At 37.4% G+C, this 18,851-nt stretch overlaps 1 protein-coding gene across 5 annotated transcripts in view; it reads left to right on the forward strand.

Annotated features, from left to right (window-relative positions):
- Positions 1–18,851, forward strand: part of TENM1 (teneurin transmembrane protein 1) — a 1,334,622-nt gene that overhangs the window by 801,860 nt on the left and 513,911 nt on the right. For all 5 annotated transcript variants that reach the window (XM_081042768.1, XM_081042771.1, XM_081042770.1 and 2 more), the window contains one exon: positions 7,270–7,510. In XM_081042768.1, coding sequence (XP_080898894.1) covers positions 7,270–7,510 — 241 coding nt within the window. The remainder of the gene's footprint in view (positions 1–7,269; positions 7,511–18,851) is intronic.

Here is an 18,851-nt window from a genome sequence, read left to right on the forward strand (position 1 = left end):
GAAATACAAAAAATTTTAAGAAATTACTATGAGCAACTATATGCCAACAAATTTGACAACCTTAAAGAAATGGACAATTTTCTAGAGGCGCACAACCTTCCAAGGCTAACTCAAGAAGAAACAGAAAGCCTGAACAGTCTGATTACTACCAGGAAATTGAATCAGTAATCAATAATCTCCCAACAAACAAAAGCCCTGGACCAGATGGCTTTACAGGTGAATTTTTCAAAACATTCAAAAAAGAATTATCACCTATTCTCCTCAAGCTCTTCCAAAAAATCCAGAAGGAAGGAAGACTCCCAAACACTTTTTACGAAGCCACTATCACCCTGATCCCAAAAGCAGACAAAGACACCACAAAGAAAGAAAACTACAGGCCGATATCTCTAATGAACATAGATGCAAAAATTCTCAACAAAATATTAGCAAACAGAATTCAGCAATACATTAAAAAGATCATACACCATGATCAAGTGGGATTCATCCCTGGTATGCAGGGGTGGTTCAACATCCGCAAATCAATTAATGTGATACACCACATTAACAAAATGAAAAATAAAAATCACATGATCATATCAATAGATGCAGAAAAAGCATTTGATAAAATACAGCAACCTTTTATGATAAAAACCCTCAAGAAAGTGGGAATAGAGGGATCATATCTTAACATAATAAAGGCTATATATGACAAACCCACAGCTAACATCATACTCAATGGGGAAAAGCTAAAACCATTCCCCCTAAGATCAGGAACAAGACAAGGTTGCCCACTTTCTCCACTTCTATTCAACATAGTGCTGGAAGTTCTAGCCACAGCAATCAGACAAGAGAAAGAAATAAAAGGCATCCCAATTGGTAAGGAGGAAGTAAAATTATCATTATATGCAGATGATATGATACTATATAGAGAGAACCCTGAAGACTCCACCAAGAAACTATTAGAACTGATAGATGAATTTAGTAAAGTAGCAGGGTATAAAATTAAAATTCGGAAATCAGTTGCATTTGTATATACCAATGATAAATAGCAGAAGGAGAAATTAAAAAAACAATTCCATTTACAATTGCTCAAAGACTATAAAATATCTGGGAATAAATCTAACCAAAGATGTAAAAGTTCTGTACTCAGAAAATTATACGACACTGAAGAAAGAAATGAAAGAAGACATAAATAGATGGAAACACATTCCATGTTTATGGATAGGAAGAATTAATATAGTTAAAATGTCCATACTGCCTAAGGCAATATACATATTCAACGCAATTCCTATCAAGCTACCAACGACGTTTTTCACAGAAATAGAACATATAATCCTAAAATTTATATCGGAACATAAAAGACGCCGGATAGCCTCAGCAATCTTGAGAAATAAGAACAAAGTGGGAGGTATAACGATACTTGACTTCAAACTATACTACAAGGCTACAGTAATCAAAACAGCATGGTACTGGCATTAAAATTGACACATAGATCAATGGAACAGAATACAGAGTCCAGACGTAAATCCATGCCTATATGCCCATCTAATCTACGACAATGGAAGCAAGAATGTACGATGGGGTAAAGACAGTCTGTTCAATAAGTGGTGTTGGGAAACCTGGACAGACACATGCAAGAAAATGAAGCTGGACCACCTACTTACACCATATACAAAAACAAATTCAAAATGGCTTAAAGACTTAAATGTAAGATCTGAAACCATAAAATATCTAGAAGAAAATATAGGAAGAAACTTCATGGACATTACCCGGAGTAAGATTTTCACTGATATATCCCCTCGCGCGAGGGAAGTAAGAGAAAAAATAAACATGTGGGATTACATCAAACTAAAAAGTTTTTTCACAGCAAAGGAAACCATCAATAAAACAAAAAGGGATCCTACTGTATGGGAAAAGATATTTGCCAATGATATATCTGATAAGGGATTAATATCACAAATCTATAAAAAACTTACTCAACTCAACTCCAAAAAAACAAACTACCCAATTAAAAAATGGGCAGAGGACTTGAGGAGACATTTTTCTAAAAAGGACATACAGAAGGCAAGAAGACATATGAAGAAATGCTCAACCTCACTAACCATCAGAGAAATGCAAATAAAAACCACAATGAGATACCACCTCACTCCAGTCAAAATGGCTATCATCAATAAATCAACAAACAACAAATGCTGGCGCGGATGTGGAGAAAAGGGAACGCTAGTGCACTGTTGGTGGGATTGCAGATTAGTGCAGCCACTATGGAAAACAGTATGGAGGTATCTCAGGAATCTGAAAATGGAACTACCCTATGATCCAGTAATTCCACTCCTAGGCATCTACCCGGAGAAATCCAAAACTCCAATTCAAAAATCTGTATGCACTCCTATGTTTATTGCAGCACTTTACACAATAGCCAAGATATGGAAATAACCGAAATGCCCATCGGTAGATGACTGGATTAAGAAGCTGTGGTACATTTATACAATGGAGTATTACGCAGCCATAAAGAAGAAAGAAATCTTATCATTTGCAGCAACATGGATGGATCTAGAGAACATTATGTTAAGTGAAATAAGTCAGAAAGAGAAAGACAAGTACCATATGATCTCACTTATATATGGAATCTAAAGAAAAGACTATGTGAATGAACTAATCAGAAACAGTTTTGGGGACACAAAGAAAAAACCGAGAGTTGTTCGATGGGTGTGGGGGGGGGGTTGGGGATAAGGGGAAAGGTGAAGGGATTTGGAAGCAGCTGGTAACCACAAGATGGCCTCAGGGTTTTTTTGAAAATTAATTTGGGGAAGGTATTCAATAATGATGTAAAGATTTTGTTGGGTATCCGATGGACATGCATCCTATTTGGGAGACCACCTCAGGGATACTGTGGATACCTGATCATGGCATTGTACACCAGAAGCTAAACATTAATGAATGCCAACTATAATTTTATATATATAATGTGATGGTTCAGTGTGAGGTCGGAGGGATAGTGGATGGGGGGAGGGGGGTTCACAGTGTGAGGGATATAAATGATGAACGTCTAAGTATCACCTTGTCTTGTACACCTGAAACTAATAAATAAATAAAAAAAGAAGGAGAAAAAAAAAAGAAGTTGTGGTATATATACACAATGGAATACTATTCGGCGGTAAAAAAAGATGATATAGGAATATTTGTGACAACATGGATGGATCTTGAGAGTATAATGCTAAGCGAAATAAGTCAGACAGAAACAGCAGAGAACCGTATGATTTCACTGATAAGTGGTATATAAACCAAAAACAATAAAAGAACAAGACAAACAAATGAGAAACAAAAACTCATAGACACAGACAATAGTTTAGTGGTTTCCAGAGGTTAAGGGTGTAGGGGGTGGAAGATGAGGGTAAGGGGGATCAAATATATGGTGATGGAAGGAAAACTGATTCTGGGTGGTGAACACACAATGGGATTTATAGATGATGTAATACAGAATTGTACACCTGAACTCTATGTAATTTTACCAACAAATGTCACCCTAATAAATTAAAAAATCAAACAAGGAAACCTGAAAAAAAAGGGTAGTGAGTGATTATCAATAATAAAAATAATTTTACTCCATAAAAAAAGAATGTTGCTAAAATGATTTGCATTTCACGTGGGCTTATGATCTGGATGTATTCCACTCAGTGCAACAGTCCAATATTGTGAAAGCTTTTAAAAACAGTTTTTAATAAGTAGGGAAGTCTCTAAATATTTAAAATATGTAAACAAAAATACAGAACAAATAAATATAAATCAAAACAGATGCACTATATATATATATATACATGCATTATATATATCTGTAGCAGATGTGGTTTAATATAATACTACAACTGTAGTTTTTGATGAAGAAGAAATGAAGTAGAATTTTTTTATCATTTTTTCATAATAATAAGGGAATTGGAAAGATTTTCACGAAATCCAGGAAGCAGTAAATCCTGATGACGTTGAGAGATTTTTTTTTGTTTTGAACAATTGTAATGAATATAAGCTTTCTTTCTTTTGAACAACTGTAGTGGCAGAAATGCTACTGATTAGAATAATAGATGTCCTGTGTCATTTGGAGATGTTATGAACCAAAGACCTAAAATTGATTCCTTTTCTTTTTCTATCTCTGGAGTCACATCATTTGCTTCATTTCCCCGTGTCATTAAGTTCATGGATTTAGATGGCAAATCTGTACAGTGAGTCACTGCTGCTCTTTTCATGTCTTGGAGGGGCATGATTTTAAGCACTCTTTTCAAAGTATCACTGTCTTTCCCCATAGCTTTTAGAGAGATTCCACTGTGACCCCCAAAGGGGAAATCTACTGCTCTGTGAACTATCAAATAGTTGTCCAGTAGCTACATCAGAATGAAAGAGCTAGAGGAACACTGAGGATGGACCAGGAAAACAGTTTTTTGTCAATAAAAGCTTTTAGGAATCTTACTCTGTACCTAACACTAAAAATAGATAATTTTGCTCTAAGAAACATGAGTCTATTTTGGAAGATAATACAAAAACACGGGATATCAGTGTAATGCTGTAAAAGGCAAACTCAGGTCCCAAATTTATGATAAGAATACTAAGTGTTAAAGTCAGAGAAGAAAGTCATATTTATTCTCTAGAAGAGTATAATGGAAAGAGTACTGGGCTGGGAATCATGAGACATAGGCAGGCAAATTCACACAAGTTGAATTACTTTGAAAAAGTCACTTGACCTTTCTAAACCTTGAGTTCTTCATCTGTAAAACGCAGGAGGGAGGACGGAGGCCTCAACTAATTGCTCCCTATGGTCATTTCCAGTGTTAAAGTTTCATATTTCTACTACATTCAATAAACAAATACCACTGACATACTATGTCCAAGTACAGTTTACATGAATTAAACTTGTTTAAAAAAAAAGGTGGTTATATTCATTTTACAAATGAGAGGTTAAATCTTCAAAAAAGCAGAGGCAGAACTCAAACCCAGGTTTGCAATATCCCGAAATTCTGTGCTCTTTCCATTCTCCTGTGTTGCACAGCATTACAAAACACTGCCTTTTTTTCTACATTTAAAGAGGTATGATCTAAGAGGTAAGCTCACTGATAAATGCAAGGTGGTATGTCATAAGTGAAAATTCCAGAAAATGTGGGGGATTTTGTGTCTCTAAATCTTAAGGAGGAGAAAAAGAACTTGCATTACTGAGATCTGCAATGCAGTGAATGGAGCACTAGCCAGAGTCAGGAGATATGGGGTCTAGTCTTGGCCTTGCCACTCATTTGCCAAGTGTCCCTTGACAAGCAATTCTCTGAGCACTGGTTTTCTCATCTGCAAAATGAGAGGATCTCTAAGGTCCTTTGTGTCACAGCATTCAATGCTTTTTGAGTCCAAGGGTGGAAAGCATACTTCTGGTTATGGTTACAAGTATGAGCCCAGAGGTTTAAAAAAATTAATGAGATGTTAAATAGTTATGATGATTTTTGGTGGATATGGGATTTGGGCTGGGCCTGGAATAATGGAGGTGATTCAGAAAATTCATGAAGCATTTGTTTGTTTTAGATACACAAGGGTAGCTTACTATCTAAAGAAATTCTTTGTATAAAATGAATGATCTCTGATCCATTCCCTATCTTTTATACAATTCTGTTGTTCATATAGTATGTTCATTTAAAGGGAGATCCATCCATACTAGAAAACACAATTAAGAATTTGTCATGCTCTTCGGGCACTAGTATCATTTTAAATACAAAACCCATATCAATATCTTCAAAATTCAAGTTTGAGGTAGAAGGACTAAAAGAAGTGATTTGTGTGTGCGTGCCTGCGTGCGTGTGCGTGTGAGTGTGTGTGTGTGTGTGTGTGTGTCTGTGTGTGATCAGCCACTGCAAAGTGAGTCTCCCCACAAAAGAGCTGAGTTTAGGGAGGCATCAAAAGCCTCTGGCATTTTTCTGCTTTTCAGTTCTCACTCATTTGGGAGGTGGGACAAAGCAATGCTCTAGGCAAAGTTTATCCATACCGTGCTGGCATTACAAATCACTTGACATCTATTATGTTTCTCCTGTGGAAGAGAGGTTGCTATCAGCTACAGTAGTGATTTCTTTTCAAAGGGGTTTAATTGGGGTATTTCTCATGGGGCAAATTCTAACTCACTGTCTTTACTTGTGCCTACCAGGAAAACAGTGGGAAAATACCAAACAATAGCAACAAAAGAAGTATAAGGACCTCTGTCCCAGGCTGCCTCCTCTGCAAACAGGCAGAGAAAAAAAAACACAAAACATTTTCCCTGCTTCCCTGCTGCTAATATGGCAGAGCTTCTAGAGAGGTGGCAGTGGGCTCTGGGTGCAGACTGTGCTTTGCATGGCCATGGAATATATATATATATATATATATATATATATATATATATATATATATATATATATATATATATATACCAGTGGTGACAAAAAATGTATACACATTTGAAGAAAATAAGAAACTATTCAAATTGTAATACTCAATATATACTGATAATAAAAGATGAATACAAATCACGTTTGACTTCTGCATTTACGAGTGGTGCTCAAAGTGGTTACCCTCAGTGTCGAGACACTTCTAATTATGGCGAACTACTGCTTGAGCAACATGGATCTAAGTGTCCATTTTACATTTCTTTTGGCATCCCAAGTATATTAACATAAACAAACTTCTTTTAGTCTGTTTTTTACAAGTATCATTCTGAGTAGGGGTAACTGGCAAAGAGATTAGTTTCATGCAGTTGAGTTACACACTTTTGAGCTGTTTTTCTGAAGTACGGATTTGCTCCCCTGTAGGTAGGCTAACATCCATTTTTGAGGTAAGTCAGAAGGTAGCCTTATAGTTTTACTGGAAGTGTCAGATGAATTTCCTTGCAATAAATTTGTGACTTTCACTGGTATTTTCTGAAGTGAGACTTTTGCGATTAATCGAAATCAGCTCACTTCTGTTCTGTAGCTTCGTGTCTTGTTGATGATTTATTTGTTCAGTAGCAGAAACTATGACAAATTCTGTGAGGCAGCCTCATGTACTTTTCAGCAGCTATAGCCCTGAAGAATTTACATGTAAATGCAACTGTGAATGCTTTACATTTCATGAGCATGTGGCACATGTTTTTGGAAGTTAAGTGACATATTTACAGATAGACTGAACTTAAAACTCTTCCCCCCACCTCACAGGTTATATTATTATGAAATCTGATAAGTCTGACAAGCTGTGTTTCCCTGATTGCCAAGTGATAGAGTAAGTTTCCATTTTGTGTTTTTCTTCTCTCCTCTTTAGACATGCAGAGCAGCCCACACAACCAGTTCACCTTCAGACCCCTCCCGCCTCCGCCGCCACCTCCTCATGCCTGCACCTGTGCTAGGAAGCCACCCCCTGCAGTGGACTCTCTTCAGAGGAGATCAATGACTACCCGCAGCCAGCCCAGCCCAGCTGCTCCAGTTCCCCCAACCAGTACACAGGACTCAGTTCATCTGCATAACAGCTGGGTCTTGAATAGCAACATACCATTGGAGACCAGGTACTTGAATTATTATTGAGCCCACTAAACTTAAGGATTGGCAGAGGATGATTTCACTGAGCACAGAAACTCATTTCATCATAGATATCTGCAGAGACACACACATGAACACAGAGATAAACATTCACATGCATGGACAAAAGGGCAGACCCCTCTGCAAACACAGATGAGAGCACAATTCACACATCTAAATTCAGGCATACCCGCACACACAGACCAAAGCAGATGCATGTGAAAAGATGAGATCATAGATGTGTAAACACCCCACAGGCAGACACCCCCAAAAACATAGGAAGCAAAGGCATTATCTAAACCAGGGGTGTCCAAACTTTTTTCAACGTTTTTTACCAAGGGCCATATGCGATAAAATACACAATCAGCCGGGCCACTCACTCGAGATGAAGTACATATTGCCTCACCTGGTTTATTTAAGAAAACTAACTATATTTTTGGAATTTGCTGCAGGCCAATTAAAAATGGATTGTGGGCTGCAGTTCGCCCTCGGGCCACAGTTTGGACACCCCTGATCTAAAGTATCATTGCATCCTCAAACTACTAAAATGTAATGGTCCCTTGATTTAAGAAACAGCAATACTACAGGAAAATCCAAACACAATCGGAGAAACAGCAATTGTTTGCATTTTATTTATTATAAGATTCTTTGAAAAAGTAAATTGCCTTCGAACATTTTTAAAAAAGGATTTCCTTCGTGAAGTGGAAGTCCGCGTATAACTTGATTCTGCCTTTAGGATGAAATTTGGTCTTTTGAGCAAATAAGCTTGCCTCTATTTTTTCTGTTACTTCATATGTTTACATTTCCAGGTTCATTCCTCAAATCTTTGCCATGTGATTTAAGTTTTACTCCTCCACAGCTCTATGTCCCTTCATCATAACAGACTTTTAACACTAGATGGGATTAACTGAGAAATTGTTCATAATTTCTAGTCACTATCTTAAATAAAAAATTATAACTTTCTATTAACATAGAAAAACATTACCTAATAAAAGATAGTGTTCTGTTATCTTATAAATTCAAGGACTTCCCTTTGTCTTCTACATGCTTTTTCCACCAAAGCTTTTTCTAAACACATTCGTATGTAAACAATGGGTATAATTTATCACTTGGAAAGCAATGTGTGGTGTCAGTTGTGATCAATTTCTATCCTAATATCTAGAAATTGGAATGGAAAGGGAAGGACTAATAAACCCACATTATAAGGCTGGTTATTGTTTTCCTAAGCAGCATATTAAGTTAAATGCCAGCCATGGCATCAGAGAATATGTCACTACCAACAAACTGAAAGCATGGCCCAAATCCAGGAAACTCTGTATCATCCATCACTTACTAAATTACATAGCTTCATAAACTGATATTTCCGATATCTCCCAAGAGAAAATATAGCAGCCAGCACATACAATGAAGTTAACCCAATGAGAACTGTGCTAGTGATAGGGTTTGTGTATCATTTTTTTAAAAATTGAAAGCGGAGTGGTGAATGAAGTGAGAGAAGCAGAGATCAATGCACACTATATATTCAAGGAGTTTTCACTAACGGTGGTGATTTACACACTTTTTCAAAAATTTCTTTGCAGGACTTAGTGATAAAGAGCTAAGGAAATACTGAGACAATCTGGTTAACTAACAATCCTGACAAGGAAACACACTCATTTCCTCCAAGAAGCCAAATAACAGGAAAACTGGAAGGAGGGTGGGGAATGGGCTCAGGCAAATGGAGAGAGAGAACTATTTTTATTTTAAATGTGCATCTAGTCATGTTTGTACAAACTGCACCCACGGACCTTCTGTTTCTATACAAGGAATGTATTAATTGGTCTCATTTTCACAAGACACAGAGAAGAGCATAAGTTTTCATGTGAAACTGAGCAGAGAATATCTTTTTAGTACATTTGAAAATATATTCAGCATCACATGGATGACTTTTTAAAAAAACCTAGAAATTCTATCATCCCGATCAGCTAGAATATTCCAAATATATCCTTTAAAATGTTTATCTCACATTTATTCAATAAAAAGTGACTGTGGGTACCCTGGTGCTTACTCATGACTGTGTAACATAACCTGTTTGAGCCTCAGCTCTTCATCTGTAAAAATGAATATAAAACTGCGTGTCTCAACAGGTTGTAGGAAGATGAAGCTAGTGTAGCACAAAGTGCCTCATACATTGTAAAGCATTACACAATTCAAAAGTAATACTTCTACCCCTACTAAGTGGTCACCTGCCTCTGCTTAAATATTGCCAAAACAGGGACTTGACTCATTCCTAACACATTCCATGCCATCACACACAACTAATGGAACATACTTATTGAACCAAAATTTCTCACCTGTGAAGTCTGCCCATTTCTCCCAGGTCTAGTTCTAGAGTCTCACAGAATAAATAAAATACCGCTCACACCTGACAGCAATTGAGTATTCCTGATTCTTCTCTTATTTTAACTAAATGTTTCCCCAGTTCCTTCACCTGTTCCTCACATTAACTGGTTTCAAACTCTCCATCCTGGTCTCTCAACATTCCAGTCCCACAATCCAGTTTGTCCAAACTGCTCTGGAAGTGTCGTGGCCATGGCTGAATATAGGTGGGGGTTCTTATTAGGCTCTTTGGTTACAAGGAGCACAGGTCACTCAGGTTGCCTGTAGTAATGAAAACATCTTTTTAAGTATACAGTCAGTTCCTGGAAACCAAAGTAAGATTAGTTTACCCCCACAGGAAGGTAAGGTCAGTAGATCTCTGGCACTAATGTGACTCAGCAATTCTCGCCATTTTTGTCCCTCTCTGTCCCTTTCTTTGTCCAGTAGCGTATCATTAGCTCAATATTTCTTTTATCTACCACATAATTTCTACTTTCTCATAATACCGTCTGGTTTCCAGAGTACCACAAGACTCCTAGTGTACCACGTGGCGCCTCTTATCTCATCCCTTCAGCTGCACGTTCCATTCCTAACTGTCTAATTCTCTTGCTGGCTGCAGGTTCTGTAGGGGAGGAAAAATTATTTTTCTTCTATCCTTATAGGTTCTTGACTGAGACCACCCTATAACAAAAAAATTACAGGGAAAAAAGCAAACAGAATTTTAATAACATGTATACCTCTTGTATACATGGAAGAGACCTAGAAAACTAAATAACTTGTCAAAATGGCACAAGCCATCACCTTAAATACCATCTTCAGCTGAAGACAAAAGAAAGATATTGTGAGTGGGGAGACAGTTACGGGAGATTATCAGGAAAAGTATGGAGAACAAGGGTAAGGTTTTTATGCCTTTTCCATTGTTAAGAGATTCTGGAGATTGAGTCATCCTCTTCTTCCTGGTAAAAAGGGGGTGACATGCTTACAAATGAAGAGTTTCCTTACAAATGTTAATGTCTCTTACAAAGGGTAACTTCTACTTGGTTTTCAGAGCTTATCCTGTATCTGCTGTCTCTTCAAACCAATCACCCAAAATAACCAACATGCCAAAGAGACATACTTTGGGGTGACAAATTCTGTTCCCCTTTAGTTCAGAAACATAAGAGAGGGAATTTGATTAGCCCGGTTAATCCCTTTTGTACCAGGTTGAGTTTAAGTTTCTTGGCAAGCCTTGTCAGTAATTTTCTCAGTCACCTAAGGCTAAGGGGAGAGAAGGTCATGTGATTTTTAAAAAACATCACCATGGCCATTTATGGCTGCCCCATGAGCAAGGTCTGGGAGTAGATCTCAAGTGCCTTAGATGGAAGTCTTTGCAATCATCTTGTTAGACTGACTTATTTAGGAATCACCAACAATCAGTTCTGTCCCTTTTTCTAATTAAATATTTCTGTTAATGCTCTCCACTATCAGCTTTTTTGAAGGCTACATAACACAACTGATACATATTGAGAACACTTGGTAACTAAACTCTTAAAACTTTTTAACAAGTTCAAAGGCTAAGCCACAATTCATTTATTCCATAATTATATAGTTGAAGCTTTTTTAAATTGTGTATTTGGGATGTAGGGGTACAGGTGGAAATATGATCACAGGCTTGATTTGGCCTAATTTGATTTCATTTTGTTAGCCTGTGGAGATGGAGCTGAATTCTAATTCTGCCATACAAATTATGCATAGTATTGCTACCATAATTGTGTCATCTTTAGGTTTGTTAGGTATGCTTTCCTCACTTTTATGTAAGTCGTTAATAAAAATGGTATATAGGGGACGATCAAGGTCAGAGCTCTGTAGCATGCCACTGGAATTTCCATGCAGGTTGATATTTTCCCATCAGGCAATATTATTTTACTAATGCACAACCCACATTTCTCAGTCTTTTTCCAGGCATATCATGAGAGACTTCATCAATGTGTTCCTGATATCTAGATACAGTATACCTACATTTTGTACTATCTGCCAATCCAATAACCATGTCAAAAATTGAAATAATGCCCCTTACCCTCATCTCCCAACCCCCACATCTCTGACCCTCTGGTAACCACTAAACTATTGTCTGTGTCTATGAGTTTTCCTTTCTCATTTGTTTGTCTTGTTCTTTTGTTGTTTTTGGTTTATATACCACATATCAGTGAAATAATAGGGTTCTCTGCTTTTTCTGTCTTATTTCGCTTAACATCATACTCTCAAGATCCATCCATGTTGTCACAAATGTTCCTATATCATCTTTTCTTTTTTTTTAATTAAATTTATTGGGGTGACAATTGTTAGTAAATTTACATAGATTTCAGGTGTACAATTCTGTATTACATCGTCTATAAATCCCATTGTGTGTTCACCACCCAGAGTCAGTTCTCCTTCCATCACCATATATTTGATCCCCTTTACCCTCATCACCCAACCCCCACCCCCTTACCCTCTGGTAACCACTAAATTATTGTCTGTGTCTATGAGTTTTTCTTTCTCATTTGTTTGTCTTGTTCTTTTTGGTTTATATACCACATATCAGTGAAATCATAGGGTTCTCTACTTTTTCTGTCTGACTTATTTCACTTAGCATTATACTCTCAAGATCCATCCATGTTGTCACAAATGCTCCTATATCATCTTTCCTTAACGCCGAATAGTATTCCATTGTGTATATGTACCACAACTCCTTTATCCATTCATCTATCGAAGGACATTTTGGTTGTTTCCATGTCTTGGCCACCGTAAACAAAGCTGCAATGAACATTGGAGTACACGTGTCTCTATAGAGAAATGCTTTTATATTTGTGGGGTAGATACCCAGGAGAGCGATTGCTGGGTCATATGGTAATTCTATTCGTAATTTCTTTTTTTTTTAAATTAATTTATGTATTTATTAGTTTCAGGTGTACAAAACAAGGTAATACTTAGACGTTCATCATTTATATCCCTCATACTGTGAACCCCCCTCCCCCCATCCACTATCCCTCCGACCTCACACTGAACCATCACATTATATATATAAAATTATAGTTGGCATTCATTAATGTTTAGCTTCTGATGTACAATGCCATGATCAGGTATCCACAGTATCCCTGAGGTGGTCTCCCAAATAGGACGCATGTCCATCGGATACCCAACCTTCCATAGCGGCTGCACCAGTCTGCATTCCCATCAACAGTGTATGAGAGTTCCTTTTTCTCCACAGCCTCTCCAACACTTGTTACTATTTGTTTTGTTGATGAAAGCCATTCTGACTGGGGTGAGGTGATATCTCATTGTGGTTTTCATTTGCATTTCTCTGATGATTAGCGATGTTGAGCATTTTTTCATATGTCTATTTGCCATTTGTATATCCTCTTTGGAGAAATGTCTCTTCAGGTACTCTGTCCATTTTGCAATTGGGTTGTTTGATTTTTTGTTGTTGAGTTTCATGAGTTCCTTGTATATTTTGGATATTAGCCCCTTATCAGAGGAACTGTTTGCGAAAATCTTCTCCCATTCAGTTGGTTGCCTCATTATTTTGTCAATAGTTTCTTTTGCTGTGCAGAAGATTTTCAGTTTCATATATTCCCATTCGTTTATTTTAGTTTTTACTTCCATTGCCTTTGGAGTCAAATTCATAAAATGCTCTTTGAACCCAAGGTCCATAAGTTTAGTACCTATGTTTTCTTCAATGCAGTTTATTGTGTCAGGTCTTATACTTAAGTCTTTGATCCATTTTGAATTAATTTTGGTACATAGAGACAGATAGCAGTCCAGTTTCATTCTTTTGCACGTAGCTATCCAATTCTGCCAGCACCATTTATTGAAGAGGCTGTCTTTCCTCCATTGTATGTTTTTAGCTTCTTTGTCAAAAATTATCTGTCCATATTTATGTGGTTTTATTTCTGGGTTCTCAATTCTATTCCATTGGTCTATGTGTCTGTTTTTCCGCCAATACCAAGCTTTTTTGATTATTGTAGCCCTGTAGTACAAGGAAAAATCAGGGAGTGTGATACCTCCAGTATTGTTCTTTTTTTTAAATATTGCTTTGGCTATTCGGGGTCTTTTGTGGTTCCAAACAAATCTGATGATTTTTTGTTCTATTTCTTTAAAAAATGCCATTGGGATTTTAATGGGGATTGCATTAAATCTGTATATGGCTTTGGGTAATATGGCCATTTTAACTATGTTGATTCTTCCAATCCATGAGCACGGAATGTCTTTCCATTTCTTTGTGTCTTCTTCAATTTCTTTCAAAAATGTCTTATAGTTTTCAGCATATAAATCCTTCACATCCTTGGTTAAGTTTATTCCAAGGTATTTTATTCTTTTTGCTGCAATTGCAAAAGGAATTGTTTTTTCTATCTCTTTTTCTGAGATTTCATTGTTGGTATATAGGAAAGCAATGGACTTTTGTACGTTGATTTTGTAGCCAGCAACTTTACTGTATTCATTGATTGTTTCTAATAGCTTTTTGGTGGAGTCTTTAGGGTTTTCTATATATAGCATCATGTGATCTGCAAAGAGTGACAATTTAAGTTCTTCATTCCCGATTTGGATGCCTTTTATTTCTTTCTCTTGCCTGATAGCTCTGGCGAGGACTTCCAACACTATGTTGAATAGCAGAGGTGATAGGGGACAACCTTGTCGTGTTCCTGAACGTAGAGCAAAGAGCTTCAGCTTTTCACCATTAATTATGAGATTAGCTGAGGGCTTGTCCTATATGGCCTTTATTATGTTGAGGTATTTTCCTTCTATACCCATTTTAGTAAGTGTTTTAATCATAAATGGATGTTGTATCTTATCAAATGCTTTTTCTGCATCAATTGATAGAATCATATGATTTTTGTCCTTTATTTTGTTTATGTGATGTATCACATTGATGGATTTGCGAATGTTGAAACATCCTTGTTCCCCGGGGATGAACCCCACTTGGTCGTGATGAATAATCTTTTTAATGCATTGTTGTATTCGATTTGCTAGAATTTTGTTTAGGATTTTAGCATCTGTGTTCATCAGAGATGTAGTTCTGTAGTTTTCTTTTTTTGTGTTGTCCTTACCAGGTTTTGGTATCAGGGTAATGTTGGCCTCATAAAATGAGTTAGGGAGTACTGACTCTTCTTCAATTTTTTGGAAGAGTTTGAGCAGGATTGATATTAGATCCTCTTTGAAGGTTTGGTAGAATTCACTGGTGAAGCCATCTGGTCCAGGACTTTTGATTTTGGGAAGGTTTTTGATGATTGATTCAATTTCGTTACTGGAGATGGGCCTGTTAAGATTTTCCAGTTCTTCATGATTCAGTCTTGGAAGGCTATATGTTTATAAGAACTTGTCCATTTCTTCTAAGTTATTAAATTTGGTGGTATATAGTCCTTCATAGTATTCTTGGATAATCCTTTGTATTTCTGTGGTGTCCGTGATAACTTCCCCTTTCTCATTTCTGATTTTGTTAATTAGTGTCTTTACTCTTTTTTTCTTAGTGAGTCTAGCCAAGGGTTTATCGATTTTATTAATTTTTCAAAGAACCAGCTTTTTTTCACATTAATTTTTGCTATTGTCTTTTTGTTCTCTATTTCATTTAGTTCTGCTCTGATTTTTGTTATTTCCTTTCTTCTGCTGACCTTGGGTTTCACTTGTTCTTCTTTTTCTAGTTTTTAAATGTGTAACATGAGGTTATTTATTTGGGATTTTTCTTGTTTCTTGAGATAGGCCTGTAGTGATATAAATTTCCCTCTTAAAACTGCTTTTGCGGCATCCCAAAAATTTTGGTAGGATGTATTTTCATTGTCATTTGTTTCTATGTATCTTTTGAGCTCTCCTCTAATTTCTTCTTTGACCCAGTCGTTCTTTAATAGTATGTTGTTTAATCTCCATGTATTTGTGTTTTTTCCTGCTTTCTTTGCAGTTGATATCCAATTTCAAAGCTTTGTGATCAGAGAATATGCTTGGTATGATTTCAATCTTGTTAAATTTGCTGAGGCTGATTTTGTGTCCCAATATATGGTCTATCCTTGAGAATGTTCCATGTACACTAGAAAAGAATGTATAGTTTGATGTTTTAGGATGAAGTGCTCTATATATGTCAATTATGTCCATTTCATCTAATGTGTCATTTAGGGCTGCAATTTCGTTATTTATCTTCTGTTTGGATGATCTATCCATAGCTGTCAATGATGCATTTAAGTCCCCTAGTATAATTGTGGTTTGGTCAATTTCTCCATTTAGTTCTGTTACTAGTTGCTTGGTATATTTCGGTGCTCCCTGATTGGGGCATAAATATTGATGACTGTTATGTCTTCCTGTTGTATAGTCCCCTTTACCATTATAAAACGTCCATCTTTGTCTCTTGTTATCTTTTTCACCCTGAAGTCTGTTTCATCGGAAATCATTATGGCTACACCTGATTTTCTCTGTGTACCATTTGCTTGGAGTGTCAATTTCCACCCTTTCACTTTGAGTCTATGCTTGTCCTTGTAGCTGAGATGTGTCTCTTGTAGACAGCATATGGTTGGGTTTAGTTTTTTTATCCAATCTGCTACTCTGTGTCTGTTTATTGGGGAGTTCAGTCCATTTACATTTAGGGTGATTATTAATATGTGAGGATTTCCTGTCATTCTGTCTTTAGTTTTCTGGTAAGGCTGTGTCTCCATTGTTTCTTTGCCTTTTTGTTGTTGTCTGTTATTTCTGTGTGGTGGTATTCTATGATGTTTCCCTTTGTTTCTTCTTTTATTACAGTATATATTTCAGATTTGGATGTTTTTTGAGTGGTTACCCTTGAGTTTATGTAAAAGAAAGTTTGATATTTAGAGTATTCCAGTTTCTTCAGTCCGCTTACTTTCTCTATTCCCATATTCCAGTTCAGGCCTTTACGCTCCCCGTTTTTATGTTTCGGTTGCCACAAGTTGTCCCTGTTGATGGTGGTCTAATAGCCTCCTTTAGTATTTCTTGTAGTGCAGGTCGTGTATTAGAAAATTCCCTCAGCTTCTGGATGTCTGGAAAGGTCTTTATTCCTCCTTCATATCTAAAGGATATCTTTGCTGGATATATTATTCTTGGCTCATGATTTCTCTCTTTCAATAGTTTGAATATTTGCTTCCATTCCCTCCTAGCTTGTAGAGTTTCTGCTGAAAAATCTGATGATCATCTAATGGGCTTTCCTTTGTAGGTTACCGTCTTCTTTTCCCTGGCTGCCTTGAGGATTCTTTCTTTGTCATTGATTTTAGACAGCTTCAATACAATGTGCCTTGGTGAAAGCCTGTTGGGATTGAGGTAATTAGGTGTTCTATTTGCTTCTTGGATTCGAGGATCCAGTTCTGTCCACAAGTTTGGGAAGTTCTCATCGACAATTTGTTTGAATATATTCTCTGTTCCCTTCCCTCTTTCTTCTCCTTCTGGTATGCCCATTATTCTTATATTGCTCTTTCTGATGGAGTCAGAAAGTTCTTGTAGAGTTCTTTCATTTCTTTTAAGTCTCAAGTCTCTTTCTTCTTCCATCTGTGTAAATTCCAGGTTCCTATCTTCGATGTCACTGGTTCTTCTCCATCTGGTCAACTCTACTACCTAAGCTGGATATTTTATTGTTAATTTCTTCTATTGAGTTCTTAATCTCCAGAAATTCTATTTGGTTCTTTTTCAAAATTTCAATCTCTTTCGTAAAATGCTCATGGTGTTCTTTGATTGTGTTTCTGAGTTCATTAAACTGCCTTTCTGTGTTTTCTTGCATCTCGTTCAGTTTTTTCAGAATTGCAATCTTGAATTCTCTGTCATTTAAATCACAAATGTCCATATCTCTAAATTCCTTTTCTGGAGATTTTTCACTTTCTTTCTGAGCTATCTTGTTGCCTTGGTTATTCATGGCAATCACTGATTTACTATTTTTCTTCCTAGACATCTACAGGAGTGGCTTCTGCAACAGGTTGATAGGTATGCTAAGAGCTTTTGGAGTTCCAAAGCTCTTTCTGCACCAGATTCAGAGCCCGTATGTTTCAGCAGTTCTGTTTACTCCTGCAGGGATTCGCCAAGATACGTGGGGCCAGGGGCGGGGTGAGTTGTGAGAGGTGGCCCAGAGCAATGGTGGCAACCACCACCACAGCCAGTCCTGCTTCCACAGCTTCCTCCCCTTTGCCGGAACTAGTTGTGCTGTGAATCTGTGTCTGCTGTCCACAGTTCTCAGAGCAGCAAATATTCTGTCCTTTGATCCGACACTGCTACTTTATCGCTTCTAGCACCGGGCAGGTGGGGGCGGGGCGAGCTCTGGGAGGGTAGGTAGGGGGCGGCTAGTCTCCGTGCCTAAGGCTTCCGTTCTCCGCTCGACAGTGAGGGCTTAAACCACCGATTTCAGCCCTCTTCCCTGAGTCTTTGCTGCCGGGAGCGTTGGGTTCAGCAGTTTTGTATGCTGCCCCCTCAGCCCTGTGGGCCGTAAGCGGAGCCCTAGCAGTCCAAGTCCTTCCCTCTCCCGCAGCTGCGGAAGATCCGTGAGCAGCGGGCTCCGAGCACTGACCTATGTCTGTTTCCTGCGCCCGTGCGGCTCCGTCTCCGCATTTCTCCTTTCCCTCCTCCCCATCTCCCGCGATTCACCCACCTGGAGGTGAATTCAGTAGTGGGCCTCTTCGTCTTGCCTGTCTGCTGTGCAGGGAGTCCTTTGTAAAGTTATTGTTGTCTGATTCGTTGTAAATTCCAGGGGAGCGTTACAGAGGCTCACTTCACGCCGCCATTTTTTTCCCCTCTCCATATCATCTTTTCTTACCACCTGAAATCTACGTAATTTCACTAACAATTGTCACCCCAATAAAATAAATAAATAAATAAATAAATAAATAAATAAATAAATAAATAAATGGACAATAATCTCCCCTACAAAAAATTGAAATAAAATGAGATTTGTCTTACAGGACTTGTTCTTAGAGAGTTTATGCTGCCTTCTCATCATTACTATCTTTCCCTAAGTGCTATAAATTATTTTTT

Source organism: Rhinolophus hipposideros (assembly GCF_964194185.1).
Source record: "Rhinolophus hipposideros genome assembly, chromosome: X".
Taxonomy (NCBI): Eukaryota; Metazoa; Chordata; class Mammalia; order Chiroptera; family Rhinolophidae; genus Rhinolophus; species Rhinolophus hipposideros.